This window comes from Heterocephalus glaber, unplaced genomic scaffold, assembly GCF_053883595.1.
Source record: "Heterocephalus glaber isolate CG9 unplaced genomic scaffold, H.glaber_assembly_v1.0 deba00001531, whole genome shotgun sequence".
NCBI classification, from domain to species: Eukaryota; Metazoa; Chordata; class Mammalia; order Rodentia; family Bathyergidae; genus Heterocephalus; species Heterocephalus glaber.
Genome location: NW_028258329.1, coordinates 5,927,761 through 5,950,070, shown reverse-complemented (window position 1 = coordinate 5,950,070; position 22,310 = coordinate 5,927,761). Strand labels below are relative to the sequence as shown.

At 40.1% G+C, this 22,310-nt stretch overlaps 1 protein-coding gene across 4 annotated transcripts in view; it reads left to right on the top strand.

Moving 5' to 3' along the window:
- Window positions 1-22,310, top strand: part of Lrrk1 (leucine rich repeat kinase 1) — a 151,379-nt gene that overhangs the window by 38,200 nt on the left and 90,869 nt on the right. For all 4 annotated transcript variants that reach the window (XR_015441803.1, XR_015441802.1, XM_021264742.2 and 1 more), the window contains one exon: window positions 13,051-13,217. Coding sequence is in view for 2 of the 4 variants with exons in the window: in XM_021264742.2 (XP_021120401.1) it covers window positions 13,051-13,217 (167 nt within the window). In the remaining 2 variants the exon portion in view is untranslated. The remainder of the gene's footprint in view (window positions 1-13,050; window positions 13,218-22,310) is intronic.

Sequence of the window (22,310 nt, the reverse complement as noted above, 5' to 3'; positions counted from 1 at the left end):
TTTGGAATCAAAGTAACACTTGCTTCCAGGAACGAATTTGGAAGTATTGTTTCCCTTTCAATTTCCTTGATGAGTTTAAAGTTCTTTAAATGTCTTGTAGAATTCAGCAGAAGCCATCAGGACCTGGGCTTTTCTTTGTTGGTAAATTTTTTATTACATTTTCAATTTCACTCGTAATTGGGGTGTTTAGAATTTCTATATCTTCTTCATTTAACTTTGGCAATTCATATGTATCTAGGAATCTCTCCATTTCTTCTATGCTTTCCATTTTATTAGAGTACAGATTCTCGAAGTACGTATTGATAATCCTCTGGATTTCTACTGGGTCGTTGTGACTTCACCTTTTTCATTCTTAATTGCATGGATTTAAGCCTTTTCTTTCCTTTTTTTCATAAGGTTGGCTAAAGGTTTATCGATTTTATTTATTCTTTCGAAAAACCAACTCTTTGATTCATTGATTTTTTTGTATCATTCTCTTAGTCTCTATTGCAATGATTTCTGCTCTGATCTTTATAATTTCCTCTCTTGGAGGAGCTTTGGGTTTGTTATGCTCTTCTTTTCTAGGAGTTTGAGGTTCTGCATTAGGTTATTTATTTGTGTTCTCTCTGTTTTCCTTATATGGGCATTCACTGCTATGAATTTCCTGCGAAGAACTGCTTTCATTGTGTCCCATAGATTCCTGTATGTTTTACTGGCATTATCATTTACTTGTAGAAACTGTCTAATTTCTTCTTTAATTTCCTCTGTGACTCACTGGTTGTTCAGGAGAGTGTTATTCAATTTCCATGTGTTTGTGGGGGTTTTGCGGTTTCTTATGTTATTGATCTCTAATTTTATTGCACTATGGTCTGATAATATACGGGGGTAACTTCAGTTCTTTTACATTTACTTAAACATGTCCTATAAGCTAGCATGTGGTCTATTTTGGAGAATGACCCGTGTGCAGCTGAAAGGAATGTGTATTCTGATTTTGTGGGGTGGAACACTCTGTAAACATCATATTAAGTCCATTTGTTCAATCGCTTGGTTCAGTTCTAGAATTTTGTTGTTAATTTTTTGTCTAGATGATCTGTCTATTTGTGATAGTGGGGTATTGAGTTCCCCCACTACAATTGTATTAGTGCTTATTGGGTTTTTCATGTAAATTAATATTTGTTTTGTATAGTTGGGGGCATTTGTATTTGGTGCATATATAATTAGGATTGTCATCTCGTCCTCTTGGATTGTTCCCTTCACAAAGATGTAGTGACCATCTTTGTCTCTCTTAATTGTTTTGATTTGAAATCTACTTTGTCTGCAAATAAGATTACTACCCCTGCTTTTTTCTGGGTTCCTGTGGCATGGATAACTGTTTTCTGTCCTTTTACTTTCAGTCTATAAATTTCTTTTTGAGTTAGGTGTGTTTCTTGTATACAGCATATTGCTGGATTTTGCTTCTTAATCCATTCTCCCAGTCTGTTTCTTTTGATTGGTGAATTGAGGCCATTAACATTGATGGTTATAATTGATAGATATTGATTCATCCTTGTCATGATGTTTTACTGTTGTTGGCTCTTTTATTTCTTTTTTTTTCCCCCTTTCCCATTAGTGTCTTACCTTGCCTGGTGGCTTCCCTCTGTTGGGCCTCATGGAGTTGTGACCTTCATTGTCTTTTTCTAGCATATTGTTTAGAATTGTTTGGAGTGCTAGTTTGGAGTTCATGAAATTTCTCAGGTGTTCTTTGTCGTGGAAGTATCTAATTTCCCCATCGATTTTGAAAGATAATTTTGCAGGATACAACAGTCTAGGTTGGAAGTTATTTTCTTTTAGGGCTTGAAATACTTCACTCCAAGCTCTCCTTGACTTGAGGGTTTGTGTTGAGAAGTCTGCTGTGATTCTGATGGGCTTTCCTTTGTAGGTGATTTGTTTCTTTTCTCTAACTGCTTGTAGGATTTTGTTCTTCTGTTGGGTTTCTGGGATCTTGACTATTATATGTCTAGGTGTAGATTTTTTCTGATCATGGCTAGTTGCAGCTCTATGTGCCTCACTTATCTATGTGTCCAATTCTCCACCTCTGTCTGGGAAGTTTTCTACTATTACTTCTGTGAACAGTTTTTAAATGTCAGTTGTACTTTCTCCTGTTTTTTCGTGGACTCCTTATTAGTCTTATGTTATTCTTCTTTGCATCATCTAACAACTGCTGGATTGATTTCTCGTGGGTCCTTACTATTTTTAAGAGATCTCTGTATTCATGGTCCTTAACCACAATCTTGTCTTCTATATCTGATATTCTATCTTCACATTCCCTTAATCTGCTGTGCATACTTTTAATGGAGTTTTTAATCTCCTGAATATCTGTTTGAATCTGTTTCATGATTTCCATTTCTTTCTTATGCTGGGCATTCATGGCTTCCAGCATGTTTCTGAGCCCATCTATTTTTTTTTATTTGTTTCTGTTCTAGAGCCTCTAATCATGTCTTTCACTCTGCTCACCATCTCTGTAGTTATCTGGGGGATTATTTCTGCTTTGAATTTTTCTAGAGCCTCATTCATCTGTTTTGGTACTTTCAGTGCTATCAGTTCAGGGTGTCCAGGTGGTTGATTATCAGACTTTTCCACCTCATTTCCCCCAGAATTTGCCTTTTGTGGGGTGGAAGTCTGAGTTTGTGCCTTGCTTAAATGTCTTCTCATTTTTGTTTTTGGTACTGTCCTTTGTTTAATTCCTGGGTTGATACTTCGAAGTGACTTATTGTAAGTATCTTTGTTTCTTGTATTTAGAACCCTTATAGAATGATTGCTTCTCAGAGGTGTCTTCCAGATATAGCAGGTCTTTAGGTTTTGAGTCTCTAATGGGTCTGAGGCTGTCTCATTTTCATTATACCAGGAAGGATAACTGATTAGATCAATCACAACACCTTAGCCCAAGTGATACAATCAACAACACCATAGCATCAAGTACATCTTAGAAAATGACGATTTGTGGTAGTTATTAATCTGTCACCTTTAACTGTGTGAATTAAATCAATATCAAGGGCCAACCCAACATATGTTTGTAGTGAATAAACTCTTCAATATAACAACTTTACCCTTGGGGATGGGGAATTAGAAGGAGTTGGGGAGGGAGGGATAGGTAGGTAGAAGGATAGGGGAAGGTTAGCAGTGAGGCCAGAGGACACAGGTGAGAGAAGGAGAAAGAGAAGAAAAGAAAAATAAAGAAAAAATACGAATTAGGGCCAGAACAGGAACACAAAGGGAGGTGAAGAACAATGTGGGACAGCAAGGGAGCAAGGGAGAGAGAGAGAGAGAGAAAAAAAAAGAAAGACAAAAGAGAAAAATAAAAATTTGAAAAGAGTAGAAAAATAAAAAAAATTAAAATAAGCAAAAAAATAGTGATAATTTTGAAAATAACAAATAATAGATAAAAATGAAGGGCCTCCTTCAGGGTATGTCTCTGCTGTCACAATAGACAATGTAGGCAGCAGTGTGCAGATAGAAGTCAGTGAGTCTCAGCAAGCCAGTTACAGACCCATGAGATTCAGGCAGACTTCTGGCTGCAAGTCCCAAGTTGAGCTCCCTGTCCTCCTGCAGGGTTGAACTCTGCAAGGTTTTACTGCAGGTTCCAGCTGCCTTTCTCCTGAAGATAGTCCAGGTTCAGATGGGAGGTGATGATCCCTCCAACTTGCCAAGTACGGTGGTCTGGTGTGCCTTTGTTGCAGAGATTCTCTTCACTTTTCCAGTGGGCTTCAGTTTTCATCAAGGAGCCTGAGAGAGGCCCTCTCTCTGTTGTTCACCTCTGCAGGTCAGGACAATGGCCTTTATGCCCCCTGTGCCTCAGTAGTGTGGAACCAGGTAGCTGTACAGCCAAGAGGCTGCGGGGGGGGGGGGGGTTGTTGCAAGTGCCTGTGCAGCTATGCTGGTGACTGGTAGGCATGCCGGGGGGCGCAGCTTCTTTAACCACCAGCACTTCATGTAAGTGAAGAAGCAGTGAGAAGCCCAGCCTTGTGTGGGTGTTGGGAGGAAGGTAGGTATCAACTGGACATTTCCTAGATCATCTTGCAGGGCTCAACAAATGACACAAATGATAACTGAATTATTATTATAGACCATTGTATTTTCTCTCTTACAATCTGAGACACCTATGCCAATGGTTGATCCATGAGATTTTCTTGCTCTTTTTCTTTGGTTCTAGAACAATGTCAAAACTTGGTGTACCTAGAGCAAACAGTTGCTTTTGTTTACTTAATCCCATTGCAGAATTAGCTCAGCAAGCCAGGTTGAAAGTGGTCAACTTTTTGCTAGCTACATTTAATCTTTTAATACATGTTTTTTTTTCTTAATTGCAAAAGTGGATTATAAGCTCAGTGTATTGGATAACACAGAAAAACACAAATAGAAAAAAAATTCCAGTCATTTCACCTGCTGAGGACAACCAGCACTCGCTTATGTATTTATGTGTGCCCTTCAGGTCTCCTTAAAGAGAATCAGTTCTTGGGGCCAGGGATCTAGCTCAGTGGTGCTGTGCCTGCCTGTCAAATGCAAGGTCCTGAGATCGATCCCCAGTACCAAAAAAAAAAGAGAATCAGTTCTTACAAAGTTCACTATATTTATATATGTGTGTGTGTGTATAAAATATTCATGAGGAGCCCTTCTTTTCAAGAAATTTTAATCATACATGATCTACAAACCAGTAATAAATGCTTTCATTTTGGCTATTTTCAGTGTCAGTGTTCTGTGTTTTTTCCATGATGCTTTATATGGCGTGTCCCATACTCTGCACTTTGGCTTAGTATGAAACGTCATTTCTGTGCTTCTCCTCAGTCTTATCATCATCAGCTTTAACACTACAGAGCAGTCCTTCACCTGGGAGTCTGATGAGGGAGGAAGCTCCGTTGGTCACTGGGGTGAGGGAGTGCTGCTGCCACTTGCTCCTGACCCTCCGGGTTCTGTAACTTTTGGGAACCAGATCACCTCCTTCTCAGCATTGCCATCAGCCCTGAATTAAATGGCATAAATCAGGGCCACAGTCCTGTGTGCCCTGGGCATGACTTGACTGTCAACTGCTTCCCACTTCCCTGGCCTTGGCCATTTCCAGGTTGGCAGGCTGCCCCTCTGCTGCCACAGGTGACTCAGCCTGGAGTCAGGAATGAGTCTTTTTGTTTGTGCTACATTCTTTCTGTAGGTGACTTCCGAGGGGAGAAAACCACAGACGAACCTGCAGGACCTCCCCCGACAGTCTTGGGTTAGAGCATTTTCATGTTGTTTTCTGAAATAGACGGTCAGTTGCAGGGCCTCCTGCAATGGCAGATTTGCCATAGAACGGCAGTTTCACCACACTCTGGCCAGCAGTGAAAGTTAGAAGGCTTTATGTATATTTTTCTCAGTATCAGGTGGATATAGCATGGCATTTTAGGATTAATTGTGATTTATATTACTAAAGAAAATGAGCAGTTTTTCATGTGATTTTCTCTCCCAGAAACTCCCTGTATGTAACCACCCATCTCCTTTTTTATTTTTCCAGTCCTGGGGGTTGAACCCAGGGCCTTTGCATTGAGCTACATGCCCAGCCTTTTCTTCCATATTTTCTTTTCTTTATTTTGAGACAGGGTCTCACTACATATCTAAGTTCCCAGGCTACACTGCAATCCTCCTGCCCTAGCCCCCAGAGTGCTGGTATAACAGCCACCCCATCCAGCTCCAGCTCCCTTTCATCAACAAAAATTTCCAGTGCTTTGGTGAGAATCAGATTTCCGGTGATTTGGTGAGAACAGCCAGGAGAAAGTTAGAAGTCTGTGCCAGGAGCTCTGCTGGAATGAGACCTGCTCACCTCTGAGGCAGAGCTGGTCCGTGTGGGCTCACAGGGGACCCTGGTTTCTTCTCTGACGCTGGTGGAGGGGGCAGCGGAATGAGGCTGAGGACCGGCCATCTGGAGCCCGGGAGGAATTGCCACCCAGGCTCACCCAGGGGCCGTGTCATCCTCCCTCCCCTGCACACTCTGCAGCCTCTGCATCTTCCCTGAAGAAATAAAGGGTTGGATTTCACCGTAATGCGACCCAGAGATGAAAACTGCTGCTGAGGCTAAAACCCCGGAATGATATCTAGGGAGGACCGAAGCACCCTGCCTGCTGAAGACCTGTCACCCCGGGGCCTCAGAGGTCAGCCCCTGCAGTGCAGGGTGGGTGTCACCTCCGGGGAGGGCCACCTCCATCCCTGGTGCTGTGACCCATGGGGACTCGATGGAAGATGGCACAGGGAGGTCATTAAGCAGCTATGATCAGGTTGGTAGCATCTTAAAGTTTTCTTGTGTTTGTTTGGCAGTGAGCTATGGGTTGATGGTTCACTTTCAATTTTTGCTTCTCAGCTGCTGGAAGTGAATGCAGTTTTTAAAAATATCACAGATGTGCAAATAAGATAGCAGTGTCTTCTAAGAGACACAAATATGTCTCAGATGGGCGGATGTCACACATTTTGCATTGACAAACATTTGCCTTAAACTGGGGATGTTTTCTTTGATTGGAAGTAGAGATACACACACACACACACACACACACACGCACACACACACGGACAACATTAAAACTTAGAAAATTAAAGCCACTGTCGTAGAACTTCCCCATTCCCCTGGATTTTAGAATAAAAGAATACTGTAGTCATCGTCTCAGGAGAAATGCTTTAACAAATCCTGTTGTTCAAGAAGAAAAGGTAATGACTGTAGGACAGAGCATTCTCAGGGACCAGCAGACAAAGGAGGTTCTTTTGGCTGTGCCAGAACAGCACAGTGCATTTCTATGGGAGATGCATTTTCTCTCATATTTGTGGAATGCCATTTTGCCAGAATACCAAAGACAGCTAATTTCTGCTACTTTTTCTATCGTTAGAATAATTCGTTTTTCTAAAACATGAATTATGGCAATGGTATTTAGATGTTGAGTTATCAGTGACTAAACTCATTTCTCCTAGAAAAGGCAGACTGTATGGAATATACGGCATGACTGAAAGCATGTACTTATTGAATAGAGTATTAAAATAAAAGGAAGGACAAAGTGATGTTCTGGTTCCACAGGTTTTAAAACACCCTTTTTTAAAAAAAAATATTTTTTCACATAATGGACTTTAATTTACTGTTCATGTCCAGCACTTGACATACCAGGGTATTGTTGGCGTTAATATTTATCATCAACCAAGAACATGTGAACTTATGAATACAGAGCTTATTGTAAACATTTGTTGTATTCTGGAATAACTCTACATGTACCATAGTCTTGACCCTAGCCATTCACTACATTTATATTCTCTCGCTAGTTCCCACTTCTAATTGATTGTTTACCAAAATCAAACAAGCACCACCAACTAAATGTTTTTTTTAAATGAACTGTACTATCAGTTTACACTTCTCTTCCTTTCCTTAGTTAGGTACTTGGTTAAGCGTACTAATTTATATTAAAAGTAAATGAGATGCCTGTTTGTAATTATCTGTGTGTGTGTGTGTGTGTGTGTGTGTGTGTGTGTGTGTGTATTGCAAACTTGTAGTGCTATATTGGAAAATGGCACAAATTATACCGAACAAGAGGTATTTTTTAAATTCGGAAGTAAACTTCAAATGTTCTATTATTTTATTAGTAGCTCTTGCTATTTATTTAGGACAGTAATGTCTTATTGAAATAGAATAAGTTTGGAAGATTTATATGTTTTAATATAAATTTTAAATCTGTGTTAGGAATACATTTAGAACTGTGAGGCTTTAGTACATTTTAAATCTGTACTAGGAGTACATTTAGAACTGAACAAATTGATAAAAAAGTATAAACAACTGAATAAGTAAGTATGAATAACTGAATAATCTCAAGTAGTTTAAATATATTCCTCAGTGTTTCAACTGATTCACAGATATAAAACTGTAGTACTTTGGGCAAAGAAAATTTTTTCCACTTTTAGGAGAAGATGTCACATAGTGGAAGAAAGGGTTCTGCTTTTTACATATTTCTGTATTTAATTTTCCAATGAGAATGTTTTATTATCTGTGAAATTTCTTTAAAGTTTAAATAAAGTGATGATGTCTTTCCATGACAACTTAGAAAGTGAAGTCTTTTCTAATTCTCTCTCTGATTCTCCCCAGCCTGTCCTTACTGCTGATTATGAGCAGGTTGGTTTTTCCTTTCAGCCTAAATAAGTGTTAACCATTCTGTTTATCATTTCTGGAAATTAAGTGAAGTTGGAAGATTAAATTAAATGCATTCAGGGATGTTTTCCCATCGTGTTCTTTCAACAATTCGATCAGACTAGAGCTCTAGCTCACAGGGTCAGTGACGGTGAATGTTTGTTGCCCATGCAACTTAAGAAAATCAGATTCAAAACTGAAAACCACAACACTGAACAATGTGAAGAGATTTGAGTGGGTTCTGGATTCTTACTATTTACTCCACATACATAGGCATCTGTAAACATCATATTAAAGTAAATTCACCCTTGTAATTTCACATGTGCCGTGTAACCTACATGTAACCTAAGTTCCACCTTCACGGCATCCCTTTACTGGGACTTAAAGGTATAACTATTTGTAGTTATGTACCTAACACGAGGAAGAGAGATTACTTCCTACCTGCTCTCGCACATGTGCGCCCACACCCACTTGCCTTTTACTAGATAAGGAGAATATTTATTTAATTCTGAAAGATGAGCTCTGACATAATTAAGTGCCTCCTTCTGGTGGAGGACATTGCCTTGATTCCACTCTCTTCTCGCCCCTGCTAATGGCCTTTCTCCCTCTGGCCTGCTCTTAGATGTCTCAGGGTCTCTGGCTGTAAATAATTAATGGGGTCTGTCAGTGTGTATTGGGAAGCGATGCTGCCTTACTCACATGTATAAGCACTTATACACGGAGTCTTATCCTGATTCCTCTTTCCAAAAATACTCATCACTCCCCCTGAAAAAACCCCAAACCCAGTAATCTTCACTTACACTGCACAATCCTACATTGGCATTTCAGGAATGGTGCCAGTTGTGTGTGATGATCCATTTTCAAGGATTTTCAGAACAGTTCCCCTGGAAATGGTGCATATCGTGGCTTAGGATGAGTAATAAAAGCCCTGGATGATTTTAAGGCCCTTTTCTCTGTATGCAGTGTGACTCTGCCTTCCTACACAACAGGGGTTTTCTCTGTTGGTGGTGGAACGCACTTTGTATGTCTTATGGTGGGCCCTGCATGTAGGGTTTACTATTATGACTCACCTTTTCTCCCAACATGTTATCGTGAAAATTTTCAACTTGTAAAGAATTGATCCAATGTACACCCCTATGCCCATCACCTAAAGTATACCATAAACATGGTCTAAAATTGCCCTCTCACATTTCTTTCCATTCCATTTTTAGTGCATTTCAACCTATGCTGTAAATATCTGGATCCTTCCCCCTTAAACACTTCAGCATGCGTATTATTGACTAAGGCTTGATATTGTTTATAGTTGCTTTTTACTTAAAGGGTATATCAAGTGAAAATGCACAGATCTTAAGTGGACTTTTGATAAGTTTTGTCAAGTACAGCACCTGTGTAATGCAAACCCCAACAAGATATCGACCCGATCAATGCCTTTTCTCTGATCAACTTCACTGCCTGCCCTGTCCCCAAGTAACATCCTGCTGATGTTGGGGTTTTTTTTAAACACAATTTAGAACAGCATATAAATGGCATCATTTCGTGCAAGGTTTCGTTCACTCAGCATGATGTTTTTGAGATACATATCAGTCATTTTATGGATCAATATTTCATCGCTCCTTATTGTTGAGTAGTCATGGGACCACATTTTGTTCAATGCATTCTCCTATGGGTGGACAATGGGCCTTTTTATAGCTTGGACATATTGTAACCAAAACGACTATGTGAACACTCTTAGGTAACTCTTTTGGACATGTTTGTCTTGGGTAAGTATCTAAGGTTGGAACTGTGAATCATAGGATCAGTATATGTTTAGTTTTATAAGAAACCAGCAGAGTGCTTTCCAAAGTTATGGCATTTTACTCTTTAACCAATAAACTACAAGCATTGTGGTTGCTCCATATCTTCACTAAGTATTGTCAGTCTTTTAAAAAACACTTGAGGGCCGGGGATTTAGCTCAGTGGTTTTGACACCTGCTGCGCAAGCGCAAGGACCCAAGTTCGATCCCTGGTACCAAAAAAAAGAAAAAACACTTGAATTGTTCTGTTGGACATGGTGTCTAATTGTGGTTTTAATTTGAATTTCCTTGATGACTAATGATATTAAGCTCTTTGAATATCTTCCACTGTTCAAATCTTGGCCCATTTCTAACTGGAGTTGTCTTTTTATTATTGAGTTATAGGGCTTTTTATTATTCTAAGTACCATACCTTTTCAGATATGTTTTACAAATTTTTATTCCAGCCTATAATTTGCCTGTTCATCAATAAGTAGGTTTTTTTAATGAGTGTTTTAAATTTTGATGAAGTTTAATTAGTATTTTCCCTTTCATGGATTTTCTATGGTCCCTTGTACTAGTCTACTTTTTGTCACTATAACAAAATACCCGACAGAGGATAGTTATAAAGAAAAAGAAGTTTATTTAGCTCTCAGCTTTGGTGGCCCAAGGGTATGGCATCTGCCTCTACTCAGTTCTGATGAGGACCTCATGATGAATGGCAATGCTGGGGCACATGTAGCAGGCAAAAGAGGCAAGAGCCAAGAGGGGAAGGGAGGTGGCAGGATTACTCCTTCAACAGCAACCCTTATATGAGAACTACCAAGGATCACAGAAGAAGCTGCCTCGGACTCTTGGTAACCTGAGGACCTTGAAGGCCCCACCCCTAAAGATTCCACCACCTTTTCCAGTAGCCCCACCCTGGGGACCAGGGCTTTCATCACAGTGGACCCTTGGGAGACACAAACCACACTCATCTAAGGAACCTTTGCTTCCTTTCAGATTATGAAGGTAGTCACCTGTGTGCTTTTCTAGAGCTTTATTCTTTTAGCCTTTATATTTAGGTCCATGATCCATCTCAAATGAATTTTGTGTATGCTGAGAAGTAGGGCACAGTAACTTTTTTTAAATTCATTGAGGATGTCCAATATACCAACACTATTTGTTGAAGAGATTTTGGTTTTCCCATTGCATTCCTTTGGCACCCTTGTCAAAAATCAGTAAGATATATAAGTACAAGTCATTTCTCAACTTTTTATCCTGTCCAATGGGAGTGTTTTTCTGTACTAATACCACACTGTCTCAGTTACCATAGCTTTACAGAAAGTCTTGAAATCAGGTAGTATAAGTTCTCTAACTCTTTTTGAAGATTGCTTTGGATAATTGAGATTCTTCAAATTTCTGTATAAATTTAAGAATCACATTGTTGACTTCTGCCCACCTGAAAAGCATACTATAGAATTATAGTTGAAATTAAATTGAATCTATTGATAAAATCAGAGAGAAATGACATCTTAACAGTACTGATTCTTCTCATCCATGAACATGGGATGTCTTCCCATTATATAGTCCTGCTTAATTTTTCTCAGCAGAATTTTACAGATTTTTAGTGTACAAATCCTGCCTATCTTTTGTTAAATTTATTTCTGGGAGTGTAATTTTATGCTATTATAAATAAATTAGTATTTTAATGTTAGCTACTATTGCATGATTCATTTTTGTGATGTGTACGTTTGGAAGCCAACCTCACTCAGCATTTACACTTAAAAAATACTCAAAAGCCTGTTCCTTCACAGAGGTAGCAGTAAGAAAGGCAGATCATCCCCACCCTGAGAGCTGGGAGAGCTATCATCAGTCCCAGTTTGCCTCGTACTGGCTGTGTGAACTTGGCTAGGAATGATGGAATTCTCTTCCTATTTCTGCTGTCGCTCAACACAATCAGAATTTAACTCCTCATTTATGACAGTCATTTCTATAATACCGAGATATGTAAAGCTTGTAACTCTGGTTTACTAACCCTTTTGGGTGTCTGGCAGGACCCTTGAATTTTCTCCCCAGAGAGAGAAATCTGTAAGCACACACACACATAAATTAGTTTTGTACAATTCTAGGATGTTCGGGGAGCTTCTGAAGCCCCTTTGTCAGCCTTTGATGCCCACAGATTCCTAATTATGAACCTCTATTCTGGAGAGATTTGGATGGGAACAGATCTCCTTTACCTGTGTTTATTCAGTACCCAGTGCAGTGATCGGCTATGTCCAGCTACTCAGTGAGTGCATTTACAGAATGAATGGCCCAGCAGGGCTGTGGCTTTATAGAATGGCCTGACAGTGCTTCAGCCTTCTACGACACTTCCCTCTCCTCCCCAAGAAACACCAGGCACTTGTTTGACCCAGAGAAGCCCCACACCTTTTCCACCTAGTACAGGCAAGTGTCCACTGTTAGAGAACAGGACTGCATCCACAGCCAAGCCACAGTTCAGAGAACCAGAAGGGCAGAGCCAGGAGGCATCTGAGGGAACTGAGGCCTGGGCCAGTCACACCTGGGGTCCAAGCATGCACAGGACCCAGAATGCCAGGCATTGCGCAACATTTTAGTGTGGCATGTCTATACAGGGACAGGGGTAGAGTGAGGGCTGCGGATCCTAAATCCTGTGCCTTTTGTGGGGTTTTCTATGCAGGGAAAGTGTATGGATTTCCATTTCTTCAAGGATACTCTACCCTCCAAGGGACATAGCAATTGGGCTGTTTAGTGGGGCCATCTGCTCTCCCCTGAAGCCCCAGCTCCTCCAACCTCCTCTGTGAAGTCAGGCCAGTGGCTTCCCACCAGACAGCTGCTCTCACACCTTGGCACAGCTCCACGTGGCAGCTGTTTTGCTGCAGAACCCATCTGAGCTGTGCGCAACTGCCTGCTGCCTTTGCAGATATCCTGGCTTTAGCACCAGCCCCAGGAAGTTTCTTCCCACAGGGCTGCAGGTCCCTGGGCACTGGGAGCTTGGTGATGGCAGCATTTCAAGGCCATTCTTTCTGTTCCTACAGCACCCAGAATTGTCATGGACAGTGCATCCCTGTGCTGTCATATCTGATGATTCCCATGCCACACTGGCTGTGATGGTGACACTGTGTGTGTGCTTCTTCCCATGCAGGTGCCAGGGACATGGGCAGCAAGCTGTCCACGCCAGGTGGGGACTCCACAGCACCTCGGTCCCCCAGGATGGAGGGCATTTACACCGCATACAAACAGGGAGACCTCAGCAGGGCTCGAGACCTGCTCAGGCAGGCCTGTGAGGACAGCACATCCCAGCTGGAAAAGGTAGAGTGGATGCTGGCCCGGGGGCCACCACCGGTCCTGGGTTGGATGAGGGTTACTGCTCAGATTATCGGCAAAAGCTTAGTGGGGATGTTTTGCTGTATTCTAGAAATAACCCCTTCTGCATATAAAGGTGTGAGTGCCACCCCTTTCGGGTCCATTTCTTCACAGTGTTATCACGGAAGCAGGCCCCTCGACACCATTCCATATCAGACTTGGGAGGGACCAGAGTGGGGCCACTGGAATGTAAAGCACCCAGTGCCATCTGCAGGTTCAACCCAGCAGTGCTTTTACAGTGTTTCCCTTTTTAAAAATAGCACATGCTCAAAAAAGAAAATTTAGCAAATATGTAAACGTAGGGGGGAAAGTAGCCATATTCTTAATAATACCTAAGCAATCGCACTTAACAGTTTTCGTTTCTTTTTTCCACTCCTCTGATCTAGTATACATGGATGTTGTTTCTAATTGAGTGTGATACAGTCACACCATATATATAGCTTTTCATATACTTCTCACCTAATATATCAAGAATTTTCTGTATGACTCTGAATTCCTTATAAAGATCACCTTCAATAGCTATGTGATATTTATCTAATAGAGAGACTAATTTAAATTTCATTTTTTCCTCTTGGTTGGATATTCAGGTTATTTCTAATTTCTTACTAATATAAATAATGCTGTTGAATATTTTTGCCTAATTCTTTTCTTATTGCAAGGATTTTTTTTAGCATAGATTTACAGGAATGGAGAATGGATACAAGCATTTTAAAAGATTTGGAACACATGTGAAACTGTTCTCCAAAATATCTGTACAAATAAACCTCCCTCCCACAATTCAAGAGGGTCAATACTGTGTTCTTGCCCTTGTGAGGGATAAGAATTAGATGTTATCATGGAAACTTTACTGAGGTTTTATTTGCAATACTTTGATTAGCATAAGCTTAATATATCTCTTCTAATAAAAGAAATAATTCCATTCTTAGACTTCTAGTCTGTTCTCAGACATTTAGAAATTGGAGCATAATGTGCTTAAAAGTCATCGATGGGAGGGCATTTGGGGTCCCTCTGATTATTAATTCATCGCATATATGGCAAAAGAATACCTTCTATATCAGACGGCCTATTACATCTACAGGAGGTGACAGCTACATACACTTCAGTGTGTGCAGGCTATGGGACACTCCAAAAGAGAAAAATCATTTCTAGCTGCTATTTTGAAAAAAACACCAATGTAATTTTAATAAATAAGTGAAGGGCTTGGGCTTCCAGTAGATGGAAGGAAGATGGACTAGGTATACTTTTCCTTTTTCTTCTTGCAGAGTGCACTTAAAAGTCCTGGATATTACATATAAAGCAAGCATAAGACTCTGGTAGGTAGCCAGACATGGTGGTGCACACCTGTAATCCCATCACTCTGGGAAGCTGAGGAAGGAGGATCACAGTTGGAAGCCCAGCCTGGGGAACTTAGCAATTTAGGGAGACCCTGTCTCAAAAAAAAATATGGGGGAAGATCCCTGTTAGTGCAAAGGCCCAGGGTTCAGTCCCTGTTTTTTTTATAAAGAGCTTCTGGAAAGTGGAGAGAAGAAGAAAGACCAGCTAGTAATCTCAGAACTCAAGAAAAACACAGTAATAAATATACTTGGGGTAAGGGTTACCTCATATATCCCAGACTAGATGTTGAAGAAGCTGGTAACCTAGAAATACCAACTGACAAAGGAATAAAGGCCCCAAGGAAGGCCTGCTGTCTTGAGACAAAGGACCTGGCAAGGGGAAGTTTGGCAAGATAGAAAATTTATAGGCAATTACCACCCTACTTCAGCAAACCATACAGAAATATTTGCAGCCCCAGTCCAAACCCTTACCAGCAAAGGCCAAGTAGAGATCCTAGACTTCTACCTTTGCCCTAGTCTTTCTTCCTCCAGCATGTCTGGGAAGATGAGGGGAACTGGGACATAAATCCCCAGCAGGTGGTAATGAATCCACATCCACATCCCTAGTAGACCCCAGTGGACTGTATCCTCACCTGGCACACTGGCAGCAGTGAGACACACCTCCTATGGCTAGCGAGGAATTGTAGCAAGCCTGATGATGAACCTTGTATCTCACCCCTGTCCAGTAATGCCCAGAAGTCCTCCCACCACAATGTCAACTGATCCTGACTGGAGTCTCTGATGTCCACTCCACCAGGCAGTAATGATGTGGCACCATACTTTTATATGCCAGAGCAGAGTTAGTTGTCTGAACACAAGACTTAACTAAAATCCAGAGTCTTAAAATATATTGTCCCAAATTTCCAAATTCTAATAAAAAAAATTCATACCAGGAGCCAGAAAAATACATTCCAAACATATAATAGTCAAACTTAATGAAAACAAAAGATCAAACAAAACAAATCTTAAAAGCAACCAGAGAGAAATAATTGCCTTTATGGGGAAAATAATGAAATTGTTGAACAGTAAACATCTCATAAGAAGCCATGAAGACCAGAAGGAAATGGCACAATGGTTTTTAAAGTGGTGAAAGAAAAAAAATTGTCAACCCAGAATTCCATATCCAGAGAAAATATCTTTCAGGAATGAAGAGAAAATAGACATTCTGGAATGATGGAAAACTAAGAACAGATTTTCAAAAGCCCTTTCCTAAAGGAATATCTTTTTTAAAGTTTTCTAAACAGAGAGAAAATGAGACAAAAGAAGGAATTTTGAAACAGAAAATGAACATGGTAAGAATAAAAATATGAGTCCATTTTTCTTCTAATGTTTAATTCTCTATGTTTGACAATTGAAACAAAAACTATAATAGTGACTAATGTGGCTCTTAATATAGAGAGAAGAAAAATTTTTATGACAAGACAATTATTTTATAAATGGAGGGGAGTAAAGTGATACCAAGAGAGAAAATGCTGAAAACAGATTTTTCTCAAACTGATAAAATGCTGAAAACAGTAGATTTCTATAAGTTATGTATAAGTTATGTATACCTACAGTGGCCACTTAAAAACAGTGTAAAGAGATATACTCAAAAACACTGTAGATCGATCAAAATGGAATTCAAAACATGTATAAGTACCTCACAAGAAGGCAGAGAAAAGAAAATTAAAAATTGAAAGAAAGCAAACAGAACAAAATAACATGGCAGACATAAGCCTTAGTATCTAAATAATTATATTAAACATAAATTGTCCAAATGCATGATTTTAAAGACAGAATTTGACAGAGTGCATAAAAAAGTACAAGCAACTGTATACTTCTGTAAGAAACTCACTTTAGATACAATGGTATATGTAGGTTAAAAGTAAATACATGGAAAAAGATACACCCTTCAAAACTACTCAAAAGAAAGCAGGAGTGGCTTTATTAATATCAGATAGAGTAAATTTTAGAGCAAAAACTAACATGGATAGGGAAGGTTGTCATATAATTATAAAGGACTTGATCCACCAAGAAAGCATAGCAGTCTTAAATGTGCATGCATCAAACAACAGAGCTGACAAATTCGTGAAACAAAAGCCAACATAACTGAAAGGAGAGCTAGATACATTTACAACCTTGGAGACTCTGACACCCTGTCTCAACAACTGATAGAACAGCTAAACAGAAAATCACTGAGAGTGCAGAAGAGCTCACAAGCACTGTCAACCAGCAGGATTTAACTGACGTTTATAAAACACTCTACCCAGTAGCATTAGAACATAGATTCCTGTCAATATCCACAGAACATATTCACATATACTATATCCTAGGCCTTGAAACAAATTTAAAGTAATTAAAATCATACAGAATGTATTCCTTAATGTTAGTGGGCTCAAAAATGAAAATCAATAACAAAAAGATAATAGGAAAATCTCCAAGCACTTGGAAACAAATCATGTACTTTTAAGTAATCCGTGGATCAAAGAGAAAGTTTCAGGAGAAAGTACTATATTAAACTGAATGAAAACTAAAATACAACATATCAAAACACATGGGATGCAAATAAAGCTGTGACAAGAGGGAAATTCATAGAACTAAATGTGTACATTAGAAAAGACAAAAAGGTCTCAAATCAGTAAATTCCAATCAAGAAAAAAAATTAGAAGAGCAAAATAAACCCAAAGCAAACAGAAGAAAAGGAATACCAAAAATAAGAGTGGAACAGTAATGAAATTTTAAAACAGTGAAGAAAATCAATGAAATACAACCCAGTTCTTTAAAAGGATTAATAAAATTGGCCAGATCACTACCAAGATGAACAGAGACAAAAGAAAAAGAAAACTTATTAATATAAGGAAGAAAACGGAATATCACTGCCAATCTTGCAGGCATCAAAAGGATAATATGAGAACACTATGAACAACTCTATGCACATAAATTTGATAACTGAGATGAAATGAGCCAATCCTTAAAAAGTAGAAACCACTACAACTCATTCTGTATGAAACACATGATTGGAGTATTAAGCAAATTCAATTCATAATTTTAAACCTACTAAAAAAGAAATCTACAGGCCTAGATGGTTTCAGTAGACAATTCTACCAATGTTTAAAGAAGAATTAACATCATTCTTAGATAGTCTGTTTCAGAAAATATGAGAGAACCCCTTCCAACACTTTTATGCAGCCATTATTAACCTAATACCCAAACTAGGCAAAGAAAGAACAAGATTTCAGACCAATTCTACATGAATATGGGTACTAAAATTCAGTAATATGTGAAAAGAATCATGTACCATGACCAGGTGAGGCCTATTCTAGGGACTCAATTCTGATTCAGTATTCAGCAACCAAATGGTATAATTCTCCACATTGATACATTAAGAGAAATTGGAGCCCAGTGTGGTGGCGCATGCCTGTAATCCCAGCACTCAGGTGGCAGGGGCAGGAGGATCACTACAAGTTCAAGGCCACCCTAAACTACATAGCGAGACCCTGTCTCAAAAAACAAAACAAAACAAAAAATTTTTTAAATTAAAAAAAAAAGAGAAATTGGGAAAAGCATTTGAAAAATTCAATACTCACTCATAATTTAAAAACTCGTAGAAAGTTAAGAATGTTAAGAATAAAGGGGATGGGCCAGGGATTTAGCTCAGTGGTTCCACCACCTGCCTGAGCACAAGGTCCCGAGTTCAATCCCTGGTACCAAAAAAATAAAAATAAATAAAAATAAAAATAAAAGAATAAAGGGGAATTTCCTCAACCGAATTAAAAAACCTATGAAATCTTAAAAAATCAAAAAACTACAACTAACATCATATTTGATGATGGTCTTAATCTATTTTCTATTGCTTCTAACAAAATACCTAAGACTGGGAAATTTATAAGAATAAACCAGGATAGTGATGATCCCAGCTACATGGAAGGCTAATGCAAGAGGATAGATGGTAAGTTTGAGACCAATCTGGGCAATTTAATGAGGCGTTGTCTTCAACTAAAATATAAAAAAGGGGGCTGGGAATATGAAAGGAAGGGTGGGAAGGGAACAGAAAGAGAGGGAAAGGAAGGAAAAGAAAGGAGGGGTTGTTTTTTGGGTTCTGTTTTCATTTGGCTCATTGTGCTCGAGGCTGAAAGTCCAAGATGGAGCCCTGGAACAGACTGTGAGATGCATCGTAATACGGCAGAAAAGAGAACAGCAAGCAGTGTGCATGGAAGAGACAACCACAAGAGGCAGCCTTGCTTAATAACCTGCTCCTGGAAGAACAATCCCCTCCCATGCCAAGGCCTTAATTGCTCTCAGTGACCTAATCACCAGGGTGGCAGTCAAATCTGAGTATGAATTCTGGAGGGGAGAAGCCATATTGAAACCATAGCGATGGTGAAAGGCTGCTTCCCCCCAACATCAGGACAAAGGCAAGGATTTCCAAGGATACTGGGAATTCCGTTCAAGAATAATTATAACATAATTATATTTAATATAATCCTGTCCAGTGTACTATTGAAATTTATAGCCAATGCAATAAGGCAAGGAAATTAAATAAAAGGTGTATAGATCTGAGAGGAAAACGGTAAACCTGTCCTGTCTTTACAGATGACATGGTAGTCTACATAGAAAATCTGTAAAAGAAATTATCCACTAAAAATTGATAAATCGGACTGCATGAGAACTGAAATGTTTGCTCTGAGAAATATTCTGTTAAGAGGATAAAAAGACAAGCTATAGAATAGGAGGAAATAATTGTTAACTACACACCTGACAAAGGACTCATACCTAGAAGATGAACAATCTCTAAAAACTGAACATTAAAAATCAAACAATTCATTTCAAAAATATATGAAATGCATGAAAAAACCTTTTGCTGAACAGGCAGCAAACACACACATGAAAGCTGTTCAGCATCACAGCCATTAGACAAATACTAATTAAAATCATGATGAGACATTGCATTGCGCCTAACAGAATGGCTAAAATAACCAACATGTAGTGGCAGTGCCCAATTCTGATGAGAACGCAGAGGAATAATATCTCTCCTTTGTTACTGGTAAGAATGTAAAATGATACGGAAACTCTGGAAATAGTTTGGTAGTTTCTTTAAAAACTAAAAATATGCTTACATTATGACACAGCAATTGAACTGAGCGTTTATTCTAGAGAAATGAAACTTGGGTACCGCTAAAATAAGTTCAAGATTGTTCAGAGCAGGATTTTTTTGGTAATGGTCATAAACTAGATATAGTCAGAAACTCTTGGCAGGTGGGTGACAAGGGCTACTAATGGGCCACATAAAGGCACTCTGTGGAAATATGCAGCATCTCAGATGATCTCAAGGGCAATTTGCTGAGTCGGGGGCAACCAACCAAATCTCCAAAGGCAGTGCATATGTGATTCCATTTTGTAATTCCACAAAATTACAGAAATGCAATAGAGATTAGTGGTTGCCCGGGCGTAGGTGTAGTGGAGAAGAGGAGAATACATAAGACTTTAAAGAGATAGCATGAGGGAGATGCCTTTGCAAATGAAAGTTCTTTATCTCGACTGTGGCAGTAATGACTTAAGTCTACACATATGACAGAATGGCAGAACTGTGCACCTGCCTTGTACTAACATCACGTTCCTGGTTTTGATATAGCACTGCAGTATTGGAAGGTGTTACCACTGGAGAACCTGGATGAAGGCCACTCAGGTTCTCCCAGTATTATTTTTTTTTTATACTTGGGATCGAACTCGGGACCTTCTGCTTGTGAGGCAGGCTGCGGCACCACTGAGCTAAATCCCCGGCCCCCTCCCAGTATTATTTTTGCAACTTCCTGTGAATCACAGTTTCATACCAGAAAGCTTCAGAAACACCATGTGAAGTATAATTTCATTGTTATGATGTCGGAAAACTGGCAAAAGAAATCTATGGTGCTGGCCATCAGGATAGTGGTTCCTCCTGGTAGGGCAGTGACAGGAAAGGGGATACAACATGGTTTCTGGGCACAGGCAATATTCTGCTCCTTGGTCTGGGGACAGTCATAGGAGTGTGATCAAGTGGCAGTTCATTAACTGAACACAAAATTTCCTTACATTTTTTTGTCAGTGATAAAAAGTCATTACATTAGGTAAAAAGAACATTTGGTTCCAAATGGATTACCCGTATGTATGGATAAGCATATTCTAGAAGGCCTAGAAAACTCTAGAAGCAAGAGTGCTTGCCTTTGAGAGGGCATTTGAGAAGTAGAGGCATAAAAGGAGCCCTGCTTTCTATTTTATACTGAATTACAGTGAATGCATACCACAGGGTTCTCCAGGCTGTCTCCAGCCAGGGAGACGGCCCCAGCCCTTCCCGCCTTCTGGGTCCCTCTTGGCCTTGGGCTGGCTCTGTGACATCACCTACCAGGTGAGGATGGGGCTTTTAAGCCTGTAATCGCCTGGAGTCTAGACAGCTGTTAGCTGAATGAGTCACTTAATCAATCACTGTGGGTTTTCTCCATAATGCAACTGCTTTCCTGGAATGGCAGAGCTGCAGGACCCCACCCTGACAGAGTAGCAGGTGGGTGGGTTCTTTTCTGGTCATATTGAATCTGTGATTTTCTACCATCCTCCAAATAATTCCAGCCTCCGACATTGTCTCTCACCTTGCTTTGCATTTGTATGGCCCATCACCTGCCCATCCACTGCACTCACAGTACGTGAGTCGTCCATGTCCCGCCTTTTCCAGAAGGTCTCGGGTAGAATGGAGAGAACACAGGTTCTGGAAACTGCCTGCCACCATCTGGGCTCAGCCTTGCATCTTACACATAGTAGGTCCTCTCTAAATGATGGTGGCAGCAGCTGTGTCCTTCCACCTCCTTGAACATGCTGATGCTCAAGTCTGTGGAAGCAGCCACATTCCAGAAGGACCTAAAATGCCAGCAACCCATCTCACATGTCACCCACCAACCCAGCATCCACCTGAGCATCCTTGTTGTAGACTCCAGGAGCCTGTGAAACATCAGAGCCATTTTACATCAGCCTGTGACAGCCACTGGTGGGCTGTGTGAACTTAAGCGAGTTATGAAACCTCTCTGAACCTCTGTATCCTTGCCATGTGTTAGTAGTACACTGTATGCCTCACGGGGCTTCCGTATACCAGAGTGGCTGGAACGCAGTCAGCACTCAGGTGAGGTCCATTTCCACTAGGTCTCTTCCTCTGGATTACCAAGTCCAGAGTCCCACTGTAGGCTCCTGGAGGACCTTTGGCTCTGTCCAGTCTCCTCATCTGTCACAGTCCACTGACAGTAACCTGTAGGAAGGACCTTCACAGAGTTTACTTGCTCCCCCTTTTCCTAAATTCACTCAACTTGAATCACTTGGCAGTTGAGCTCTGGTTGTATGTCAGGAGGGGACACTCACACGGTCCTGATCCTCACAAAGCAGATGGCCAAGGATAGTGCTGTTCAGTAGAAATAGAATGTAAACCACATAGACAGTATCACATTTTCCAAGCCACATTAAAGAAGTCAACAGCCTGGTATGATGGTGCATGTGTGTAATCCCAGCACTTGGGAGGCTGAGGCAGTTTGAGCCCAGCCTGAGTTACACACCAAGCTCAAGGCCAGTCTGAACTACAGAGGACCTTTTCTCAAAAAATAAAACCAAGAGGAGGAAGAGGAGGGAGAGGGGAAGGAGACAGAAACAGAAGAAATGTTAATATTATTTCCAA